Source organism: Meleagris gallopavo, chromosome 28, assembly GCF_000146605.3.
Source record: "Meleagris gallopavo isolate NT-WF06-2002-E0010 breed Aviagen turkey brand Nicholas breeding stock chromosome 28, Turkey_5.1, whole genome shotgun sequence".
NCBI lineage: Eukaryota > Metazoa > Chordata > Aves > Galliformes > Phasianidae > Meleagris > Meleagris gallopavo.
The window spans coordinates 934,836-946,919 of NC_015038.2; the positions used below are offsets into that span (position 1 = coordinate 934,836).

Below are 12,084 nucleotides of genomic sequence, written 5' to 3' on the forward strand. Positions count from 1 at the left end.
AGAAAAAAAAAAAAAAAAAAAAAGGCAAACTTTTTCTAGTACGTGAATGCATATGAGTCCAAACAAATAACGTGCTGTTCTGATTTCACACCCTACTGATTTTGTCTTTTGTCTTTTCCTCCTATGTGTATGTGGACCTGTCTTGTCTGTAATGTAGTAGTTGGTGATTGTTCAGGCAGAGTTTATGTAAGATCAGATTTGTTCCTTAGAGCTGCCTTTAACAAATTTCTTCCTCAATTCTGTAGGTGCCTCTGTAGCTCTTTGGTGTCCAATGCACATTACCTTCTGGAAGGAAAAGTTGCCTGATCTTGTCAGTATTGTGTTATTGGGAAAAGTCTTACATAGAGAGGTTCCTGAGCAGTGTCAGTTTCCTTGCAATCTCAGATTGTTTCAACACCGTGAGATTATTGAAGCGTGAAGTTGGTTGTAATTGTTGGATAGGGTGATTCTACTGAGACTTTATTTTTTTGCCTTATGATTTTTTTTTTTCTATTTTGTTCAGTTGATATTTGGTCAGTGGGATGCATTATGGCTGAACTGTTGACTGGAAGAACGTTGTTCCCTGGTACAGACCGTATCCTTTACAAGTGACGTATTTTCCTGAAATGGAAGTTAGAGGTTTTCTCTTTGTTGTACTTCACAAGGAAACAAGTTTTGTGTTGTTTGGTTGTTTTTTGTTGTGGTTGTGCTTTTTTTTATTTATTTGTTTTTAACTACCTAATGGCTTCTTTTACTCGCAGTATGATGGAGTTCTCAATTTTGCTGCACGTGGAGTCATCGCAGTGTGCGAGGAGGCAAACCTGTTCGCATCCATTGTCTGTTAGCATCACTAGAGTTGATCATTTCTGGGAATGAATTTCTTTTAAGTTTATCTTAATCCACCTGTTGAATTTGTAGGAGAATAACTGCTTGGAGTAGTGTGTTTGCTGTGAATCCTCTCGTGCTTCATGTTTGTAGGAAATGTGAAGTGCCCCTTCTGGCCTCTCTTCTGTATCTTGCTGCTATCTTGGGTTCTGTATCTTGGTATGCTATGAAAGCAGGGAATTTGCAGACTTTCGTGCCAAGGACCTCATCCCAAGTCACTCTGAAACATTTAGATTCTACTTCTGTGCTTGCATGTAAACAGTCTGTAGCTTTCTTTGATCACATGCTTGTACTGACTTGAAAACACAAGCATGGAAAAAATCTTCTCAAAATCATTTTTATGGCATCAAAGGGAGCTTGGTGGGACACCGGCGCGTTTCTGAGGGGTCACTTCATTCCACAGGAGGTCAGAACTGAGACTTGTTCTGCTTAGAATAAGCTTACAGATAACTAACTTCTGTCGGGATTTTTCATTGCCTAAAAGGTGGAGTTTCTTTGTGAAAGACAGTGCTATTGCCCACCCGTAATCAAACTTAATTCTTTTAACTACAGATAGTTTATAAATAGCAGAAATTATTAAAATTATTATTTCTTAATTAAAATAGATTAGATTAAAAAGAAAACTGGTGTTGGAAGTGCTGGCCTCCATGTACTGTCACTTCTAGAAAACATTCAGGTTCCAAAACTCTATGGAAGAGGGAGCAACTCTCATTCCAGCTTTAAGAGTCTCATTTCCCTTGTCAGTATGCTCTGGCTTCATCATTCTTCTCTTTTTATGCCCATCTTCATATAATCTCTGTCTAAATTTGTTGAACTCTCTGTACTCCCCTGTTTAGTTATCTTTGGCGCGTTTGTCTGTTGTTGAGAATAGAAGCAGAGCTAGTGTGGAAGTGGTGGAATAGGATGGGATGAGTTGCCTTATTTCTACCAGCTGACTTAGCATGTGTAGTTTGGTACAAGCAGGTTTTCTTCGAGAAGAAAAATAATCAAAAATTGGTGTAGCAGCCAGGGCCTTTCAGCTACTGATACATTGCATCCCAGTAACAGTGGCACTTTAAATTTAAAAAAAATATTGATACTTGCAAGTAAGCCATTTCCTGGTAGGATTTGTAACGTAAGAAATGCTTCATAGTGTGTTCTTGATGAATTGAGAAAAATTCTCAGGCTTGGCAGATAACTGTTCTGTTCTTCAGCTGGAATAGATAATAATACCCACAATGCAAAATAAAGGAAAATAAGTTCTAAATGACTTGCTTTGTCAGATTAGAATAGTTGACTGATTTCTGTCTCCCTGAGGATGTGTGCTTACAGTTCTTTACATTGAACACTGAACTTCTTTTGTAAATTATAGTAACGTTTTTTATTTAAACGCTTTTCCTGTTCTGAATTGGTTTGGTATAAGAAAAAAACAGGCTCAATCCTTTTCCATTGTTAGTAAAATTTTGGAGCATTGTAGTTCTTAGAGTTTGCATAACAGTTCCCCACTTCACGTCACGTGCATGCTGTTTGCTCCTGAGGCGGAACATCGGGAGTTGTTTGTGCGTGCAACATCTGGAAAGGCAACAAGCTATCAGCTTTCTCTGCAGTTCTAATGTCCAAAAGCAATTAGAAGTGACTGCAATTGACATTCTTGTTGCTTTTTGGTCCCATGGTAGTGATTTTCTAATCTATATAGCCTCACACTTCCAAAATGAAAGAGAAAACAGACTGTATGGACGATGTCTTCAGCATGTCAGGACAACCCTCTTCCTGTTTGAGTGGCTCTGTGTTTGAAATACGGATCCCTCTCACCAAGGACGGGACAGAGGTGATGTGATGTTACTTACAGTCCCTTGGGTGTTTTTTGCAAGGCCTGGAGAAGCACCCAGTGCTTGGTTTGTTCTCTCTGGTAAGTAAAAAGATGTATTCAGAAATGATGTTCAACTTGTGTGTGGTGGTTATACCTCTGACAAGGTAACGCCAAGTCAGTTTGAAGGATTTGTCTGTAGAGTTTCAGGATGTGGCTGTCATCAACTTAGAGCAGTGTTTTAGATACACTTACAGAATAACTCTGCTGTCAGTAGAGGCTGAACTTTCCAAAATCATTACAATATTTCTAACTCAATCTTGAATGTAAACTGTGTCCTTCCTTTTGTGGTCTGTGAATGGAAACATCTGTGTGAAAGATAAATTTCTAATATTGGTAACATCGCAGCAAAGAGGTGCAGGTGGGGGAGCAGGGCTGTGGGAAGACTAGTGGCAAAAATAGAGGTAATAAGAATCGGTCCCTGGGGATTTTAATGCTGGGCATAGCTAGAGGCTTCCTTTCTGTTACTAATGTATCTGACATTAAAAATATATGTTCCTGATTGTTGTTTTTTTAACAGCTCTTGTGATATGAATAGTTCATACAGATAAGTAGGCAAGTGGACCTCGACAGTTCAACTTATGTTAAAATGATAATGCACGAATAAAAAAATGTTCTGTACCAGCTTAGCCAACTTTATATTTCTGTATGTTTTAAGTTGACTGTATTCCTTTTAAACTAACTCTGAAGAACATAAATATGTATACAGATTTGTTCAGTAGTGTAGGAGCTCCATCATAACCAACTAGTCTGAAATTACACGTTCTTCTGGTGCATCTTGGCTTTGTCTGTGCTGGCAGTTACACCAACTTTTGGACGTGGCTTTGCCTGGAACAGCTCTTGTCTTGTTCTGCTGCTGCTGATGGTGGATGGAAGATGGTTTCCTAAGTCTCAGAGTCACTGAGATGTATCAGTTTGTGGGTGTACCATGGTGATGGCATTCGGGATTTGCATGCTCTACTTTTCTTCTCCACGCACATGCTTTTTTAATTTGCTCTGTATTTCCTAAGTTTGTTTTCCTGTCTGTAGTTGCTTATGGGCACCAGAATGCTGTAGGCCCTGTAGTTCAGCAGGTTATAGTGGCAGATGTTCAACTAGATGCAGTGTTTGGTTTTGGCATGCTGTGGCAGTGTGGATTACACGTTCTGTGTCTTCTTGTTTATCTGAGATGCTGAAGTGTAATACACAAAATCTTCCTATAGCATGCTGTCCTTTGGGAAGAGCCGACAGCAAAATAAGCAACAGTGCTGCTGGCATGCCTGATACATTAAACACATTTTAAAGAACTCAAACATAGAAGCCAACATATGGGATGTAACATCGGAGGTGTGTTGGCAATCCTGTGCTTGCACAACTGTTTCTTGCACAGGAGTCAGTAGAAGCTATTAAGACTGTTCTAAGTGGCACTAAGGAAAAGCCAATTTAAACGAGCTAATTATAGTCTGCTCATTCTCCTGCATCAGTAGGTATATTGATCTCATTTTAAATGTTGATATTTAGTTGACAATTCAACAGGTGAGTTACATCCAGATAGATACAGTGGATTTACTGTTAGGTTTTTAGTGTTGAGTAGGTGAAAGTTGGCCAAGCTGCTGGGTAACTGGGAAATTAGTTCAAGTGTTCTGACCAAGCACTTCTGCCAGAGGCTTTAATGTTATGTAAAACTTTAGCTGGAGACTGCTGAAACCTTTATCTCCTAATGTTAAAGTGTTGGTAGTTTCCTCCATATACAGTTGGCCATTATCACAGGAACTTTGATCTGTTTTAAAAAATCAAGCAAACAAAAACCTTCCCCAGCATTTCTAAAGAACAGTCCCTTGGCAGGGTGCTTTTATGTGAGTAGAACTCCTTCACCATCAGACAATTTTAGAAGCAAATGTAGAGTTCTTCCAGTATGTGAATTAAAAGCCTTTTGAAGAAGGAGTAGTAACTGTATCTGGAAACATCAAGAAGGCATTGATCCTGGGAACAAATACTGTCTAGTGGGTAGATTGCTCCCATTGAAGATGTATAAAGTGCAATATAATTTTGAGGACAAACAAATGTTACAGACAGTCTGGAATCACAGGTAGCATTTGAAGGGCTGCATGGAGGTTAATTCAGAGAAAGGGGATGATCCTTTAAACAGTTTTTGAAAGATATCTTTTCTCTGTATTATCTTGAAGTTTAGACATAATTTTGTATGTCTCGTGTTTTCTCATCAAGTACGCTTTGTCACATATCCTGAATACTAAATGTTCTTGCATTTCTAAGAGGGCAGCTCAGAATGATACGTGGCCTCGCGGAGGCTCTGCTCTGGGTAAACCTTTCTTTGCATCTTCAGTGTTATGAGCCAGGAGCCCTTTGCATAGAGGCCTTACACCTGAGCCTGAGCCCCCTCTGCCCCTTGGTGCTGCAGAGCCGTCACCGAGCCGAGGGGCCCCAGGGTGCTGCAGCAGAGCTCAGAGCTGGGCAGAGCCCGGTCACTTACACGGCTTAGGAAGCAAGGAAGTGGCTGAATTGCCTTGGAAGGTGTTCACAAAAGGCCTTTGCTTTCTTAATGTTAGTGCCTACCCTTCTCAACTTCTGCTTCGCTTCGTCTGTCACTGACGCGGCCTAATCCTGCTAACTGCTGCCACTGGTGGGGCTGCGAGGGCAAGTGTGTGACTGATGTGTGCTGGGGGGCAGGGCGCTTTGGCGTCTGCCCCACGCTGGGTAGGGATGCCGTGACCAGCACAATGCATGCCGTGCTTCTGTATCAAGTTGTTCAGCCTGTTTGATGCGGACAGAGATGTTATAAGCGGGCACTTGTCTTTATTTTTATTTTTCCAGGAGGAATGAATGCAGTTTACTTAAAGTAGCTTCTCAGTTGAGGTCTTGGCAGACACCAACTTTCAGTATTACGAAGCTGATGTTTTGCGCTTTTCATTTTGATTTGTCCCAGCATTTTCCTTTATGGTCCATCATTAGATATTGATCAGTTGAAGCTCATTTTGAGACTCGTTGGAACCCCAGGGCCTGAGCTTTTGAAGAAAATCTCCTCAGAGTCTGTGAGTTGACGCTTTGATTGTAATACCTGCCCTGTCGGAAGTCCCAAGTTTGTGTTTTGCCCTCCTGTAGTCCGTCTGTAGTGTGTGTTGGGATCTCTCTTCTGTTGTTTTTCTTTACTTCTGGATGGCTTTGAGTTCATACGCTGTTTGTATCTGCTTTTTACTCCTCTTTACTCTGCCTGTGGTATAATTTCTTCATTCCTTATTCTTTTTTTACTGCTTCATAATTTTTTTTTTCAGTTTGTGAGTTTATGCTTCGTGATCCATGGTACGATCAGATGCTGCTGGGGAGGTATTTCTCATGGCAAAGAACTTGAGGCTTCTCTCAGTTGTTATTTCTCCAGATTGCATACCAAGGATCTTTCTGGTGAGGGAGGTGGAAGGAGAGCAGTCTGTTATCCTAAACGTGCACAGTCCCTTCTGTAGCGTGATTAATCTCTGAAACATCGCTGCAACTGCCTTTGGTTTTGTAGTGCGAGGCCCGAAGTGCCTATCAGATACTTCTGTGTGTGTGGGGTCCCTTTGTCAGGAGAATCACGAGCTTCCTTGCTGAAGGCTGACCTCTGTGTTCAGCTGTACTGCCATTTTTATAGTATTTCAGTCCTGGGTTGAGAACTTCTGCAAAGACGGAATGAAAAGACATTTAGTGTTACATGTTTCTCAAGGTGATGTGCATAAAAGTCAGAGCAAAGGATGGTGTAGCGGCGCAGACTAGCAGGGCAATCCGTAGCGGGCAGTGAGCCCGTTTCCAGGCAGCTGCCGTGTGTCCAGCAAGCTGCTCCTTGCTGTGTCTGCTGAGTAACGGAGGAGAGCGCGGTGCAGAGCAGTAAGATGTTCTGTGCTCATCTCGTGTTCCTTCTCACGTAACTGGCAGCAAACGCCGGGTGTGAGGTCAGCCTGGAAGTACATTTCTGTGCAAGTTTGAATGAGTTGGTAAATGTACTGAATGTCACATTAATTTAAAAAAGCACTGGGGTGTCTCTTGGAAGGATAGAAACCCAGGTCTCTGGGTGCCTGCAAACCGGCCCTGGGGACTCTGAGTGGTATCGAGGTATTTTAAGTACAGCAGATTACTGGGAGAGAGCAGCTTTAAAGGCTGACAAGGTTAAGCAAAAGATTAGCTTGTCTATGTAAGACTGAAGTGTCTTCTTTTAACACTGTGCAATAAAAATTGCTCTTAGCTAGGTTCAAATCATGAGTTTACTTTAAAAAAATGAAGTACTATTTCTACTACTCTACTATTTTTTCCACTGTACAGAGATAACAAAACTATTAAGAATTTGAAGACCTTCAATGTGTCACTGGAACAAATTCTGTATTTGTTTTTCTGCTGCATTACTTTAGTGTCCTCTTACTTTCTCCATCCTGATCACTGACATCAACTAACTCTTGTCTTGTGCAGTGCTAATGTTTTGCTAATTTTGCACTTATTGCCTTCTGTCACATCTCCCACGTATCAAAGTGCATTCGAAGCTGTTTAGGAGGTGTCAGTTGTAAGCTGCTTTCACTACACACCACAAGGAACTTAAATTCTTTCTCTGCAGGAAGAAAAAAACTGGTAACCAGAGTGTAGGATAAGATTTTTATTTTTTTGTTCATTTTCCTGAGGCTTTTTGTAGCTGCAGCAGCCTAGGAAAGTTTTCTGAGGAATATATTCAACCAAATGAAATGTCTGCTCTGGCGGCTTAGAACTGCTGGGAAATGTGAAAGCAACTTTGTTGTAGTGTAACGCTGCTTATGGCAGACAGAAATACTTCTTTTCTGTACTGATGCTGTTACCAACTGATCAGTGATTCTGCATTGCCTTAAGTGTTCAGTTGTGCATTTGCTGAGCTTTCACAAGTATTTGGGAAAAAAGTAATTAGTGGACCCTGCCTGTTTGGCTTGTGCCTTGTGGTTTGCAGAAGTGATACTTTGTATGCAGCTATTTTCTGTTTAAAATGGTTTTTGCACTGTTTTTAACAAAGCCTTGACTAGGCACTTAGATATTAACCAGCTTCAGCAGATCATGCGTCTGACGGGAACGCCCCCTGCATATCTCATTAACAGGATGCCCAGCCACGAGGTGAGCCCTGAGCAGATGAGGGGGTGGTTTGCAGGCAGGTCACCACTTGCAGCGTTTGCTGCCTCTGAAAATGATAGGCTCGCATGTGACGTGGGGTGGGCCATTAACCACCTGTTCTTCAGCAACGTTCATGTACTAAGTGAAGACCTGAGATTGGACAGTGCATACTCACCCACAGACTTCTGAGACTCAGGAGAGCCTGGACGTGGGTTGGTTTTGCACTGTGTGAAACACGTGGTCTGCCAGCAGACACCAACTGCACACAGCCTCATCAGTACTCCAGGGCAGGCAGCTCTGCACCTCTTTGCTTCCCAGTCTTGCATGAACCTCAAGTAATGTCAGCTCTTGCTCCACTGTCCTGAGTGGCCTTTAGTTGGGAAGGGATAGCAGGGATGGGCTTAGCAAGTATCAGAGTAAGTACAGAGGAGACAAAGCAAGAGACAGACCGTAACGAGCAGTGCTTCAGGATGATTGAAATGTACTGTCTTGGTGGCTGGGTGGTGTTATACTTAACAGACTCTCTATTTCCACAGGCGAGAAACTACATTCAATCTTTATCTTACATGCCGAAAATGAACTTTGAAAATGTGTTTATTGGTGCCAATCCATTAGGTAAGGCTTGACTCCTAAATGGGCTCTTCCTAAAGCTGAACTTGGCACGTGTTGGCAGGCCAAGATTTTTCCTAAAGTTGCGGAAGTTGTTGAGAACAGGGATGCACACATTTTTCAAGGTTGACAAAGAATGGACTGTAAGGTGTGAGGGAAGAGACTGTGGGCAATGGGGTGGCTCCAGAGAAATTAGAGTTTCCTCATGTACCTTTTATAAACTTGCATTTCAGAATGTGTCACACAGCTCGCTATGTAAAATTCTTTCTTTCTTTCTTTTTGTCTTGGTGATTTTTAGCTGTGGACTTGCTAGAGAAGATGTTGGTACTGGATACAGACAAACGAATTACTGCAGCAGAAGCGTTGGCTCACGCCTACTTTGCTCAGTATCACGACCCAGATGACGAACCAGTGGCAGACCCCTACGACCAGTCTTTTGAAAGCAGAGAGCTTGAGATTGAGGAATGGAAAAGTGAGTCTGGGGAGCAGGAGAGAGCCAACCTGATTCCTTTGCAGTCTATTCCATGAGTTGCAGTTTGATTAAGCCACGGAAGTTACAGGCACAAAAGAAGCTCTTTGAAAGGGTAGATAACAGCAGGACAAGGGGAAATGGTTTTAAGTTGAGAGGGGGAAGATTTAGGTTGGATGTCAGGGGGAAGTTCTTTACTATGAGAGTGGGGAGGTGCTGGAACAGCTGCCCAGAGAGGCTGTGGATCCCCGTCCATCCCTGGAGGAGTTCAAGGCCAGGTTGGATGGGGCCCTGAGCAGCCTGGGCTGGTATTAAATGGGGAGGTTGGTGGCCCTGCATGCGGCAGGGGGGTTGGAAATTCATGATCCGTGAGGTCCCTTCCAACCCTGGCCATTCTGTGATTCTATATGGAGTGAATCTGTCAACTACTGTGCACATAAGTAGCATAGGCCTTGGTAACTCCTACTGTATGCATACAAGCATAGGGTGCCATGGTTGCTTACATGTTTTTCAAATGTATTTCCACATTAGCGCTCTGGAAGTATCTCATTGTGCCTGTTAGTCTCTGAGATGGTTTATCCATTATTTAAGGTGGTTAAGGTTTTTTGCACGAGGGATGTCATTAGTACTTTCTTAAGTTTCCGACACTTTTCCCACCAGGCCTGACTTACGATGAAGTAATCAGCTTTGTGCCACCGCCGCTTGACCAAGAGGAGATGGAGTCCTGAGAAACTGCTCTCTTCTCTTTGTCCCACTTCACTGTGAGGGGAAGGCCTTTTCGTAGGGACTCTCCAACTATCATTCAAGTGCCTCGCCACAACAATATTCTCCTTGGTGGAAGGGTTTTGTGTGTGTTGAATTGGGGAGGGTGGGGGGAGGGAGGAAAGCTGAGTCTATGTAAACATGCTGCATGCTCTCTTGTGTTCTGTGTACAGCCTGGAGCAAGTCTCTGAAGACCTGTTCTGACTGCTCTTTAGTCCTTCCACAGGAAGCTTCAACCAGTTTGTGCTGCTGGGGTGAGGAGGAGAAGGTGACATTCGAAGTTGGTTACAGTTGTTGCCATTTATCAGTTGTTCTACAACTAACCTCAAAATGAGGAAAGTTGGTTCATAGGCTTAGAGAGCCCTCTTGTTTTTTTCAGGAGTGAATGTAGGGTTGAGGGATGTCCTTGTTCCATGCTAGGTGGCTGATTCACATCCAGGTCTTCCTGGTACAGGAGAACGTACAGGTTTTCTGACAACTGTCTGATTTTGGAATGTGAAAAGATTTTGTATGAAACTGTAAATATGTTTGTGCCTTAAATGAATGGGGAAAGAGGGGGAAGGAAGTCTGGAGTGGAAGTGTCTGGCCCTGCTGTTTTTCAGGGTGAAGGCTCCCAGACAGCCAGGCATGAGCTCTGTGTGTTCAGGAAATAACTTTCCGAGGCAACAGCCTCTCCTTGGATTGGTATTCCATGTTTTTTTCCCTCTTTCCCTCCTCTAGTTGTGCAGTTTCTCAGCATTAGCTCCCAGGAGATGGAGGTTGGAGAAGATTCTTGCTAGCCACGTTTGCGTATCTTGTTCCTTAAAAGGTGGGGTGTTCTTGCATGTCATAGCTGTCTGCGCATGTAGAGCTGCTTGGTGTTCGTTGTTACATTGTGGGGGTGGCACTGGGGCAGTCAAATCATCAGTGGACCATTCACTGAGTACCTCAGCCAGTGCCACAAAATCACAGCATCCTTCCTCTTGTGCTGCAGCTCAGCGTGAAATATCTGCCAGTGTGGAGACTGACGAGAAAAGGGTAAAACATAAAGCATAGAAATGCACATTTTCCTTTGTTCTGATCTTTTGGCTGGAGGAGAGATTGGGATGGAGGGCTTCTTGTGAAATCAAGTGTAAAAAATGTTCTTTGAAGAAACAACTGTGGCATCTTGTGCCAGAATTTAATTCCTGGATTTTTTTTCTAAAGATGTTGGAATATGTTGGAATCCAAAGCAAAGAAATAAGCATGCATAAAAACAATCTCCCTGTTGCTGTCCATATAGGTATTTATATAATATAAAACTAACATTTACTAGAGGATTTTTTTTACCCTCACAGATAAGAGCTTCTTGGCTGCTTGTAAGCAGGTTGAGCTCTGATTGAGGAAATGGGAGAAGGGAGTATGTTTGGATACAAACATGACAGAAATACTGATATTTTACAGGACTCTACATGAATTCAATGCCCAGTTAGGTACTGGCAGGAGGGGCTCTTTCTGTGTTTTTTTTTCTGTGCTAGAACTATGCTGTGGATCTCAGGAGCCTGATTGTAGGATGTGGGGAGGAGACTTTTCAGACATTTATCTGTTGCAGGCGTCCTGTACACGCAGCATAGCAGCTGTGTATGTGAGGAGAAGGGCTTTTGCAGTATTTTGCATTCTTGTTACCTATGGGATGGAGAGGAACTGTTCGTAGTATTTTTACCACGTGTCTGAAGAGGTGGCACAAAGGGATGGGACACAAAAGATGAAGCCATCGATTCTTGCTAGGCTACTTTCCAGTGATCTCTTCAGGTCAAACGTTTTACAAAGTCTGGGGTGAGATGAACAGGGAGTTTGTGCTCTGTGATAACGCTCTCTTCAGACCCACAAAATAGAGATAAAACCTCCCTGCTGGACAAGCAGTCCGGGTATTCAAATGAAAAAAAATGTAGATAGACTCTGTAAACCTACAGCAAGATTATTTTTATCAGCCATTTTATGTGTAGATGCTACAGTGTGATTCCATGCGGAAATACTGCTAAAGATTTTAAAAATATAGACATTGTGTGTATGCGTGCGTCTGCGTGTGTGCGAGGGGGGAGGTTTCATTCGCAGCCCTGCTCTGAGGGAGCCGTGGCACCCCTGCTGCAGTGCAGTGCTCTTGGGCCGCCTGCAGTCTGAACGGGAGGATGCACTTCAAAGAAGAGATCTGCTATTTCGTTTCTATCCATGGGTTTTGTTGTAATTGGTTATGCTGGATAAGATGTCACAATACCACTGGTTAAAAATAAAACCTATTTTTCAGATTTACTGTGCTGATGGTTCTTCTAACCCCTTGTGCTAAACAAACGGTTTGGGTGTGAGATGAACTCCTCCCTCGTTGTACAGAATCCTGCGTGGTGGAGGGGTGGGCAGTGCTGCTCACCTGCAGGCACGGTGCTCATGTCCATGGGCCCCCCAAGTGGCTTCCTTAGTACAAACCTAG

The 12,084-nt window shown here is 42.9% G+C and overlaps 1 protein-coding gene across 1 annotated transcript; it reads left to right on the forward strand.

Annotated features, from left to right (window-relative positions):
* Window positions 1–459: 459 nt before the first annotated feature.
* LOC104914461 (mitogen-activated protein kinase 14-like) lies at window positions 460–11,909 on the forward strand. Its single transcript, XM_010724092.2, has 5 exons — window positions 460–574; window positions 5,660–5,739; window positions 8,338–8,416; window positions 8,709–8,882; window positions 9,540–11,909. Exons 1-5 carry the CDS (start codon window positions 475–477, stop codon window positions 9,605–9,607), a joined length of 501 nt encoding a protein of 166 aa, XP_010722394.1. The 5' UTR covers window positions 460–474; the 3' UTR covers window positions 9,608–11,909.
* Window positions 11,910–12,084: the final 175 nt, after the last annotated feature.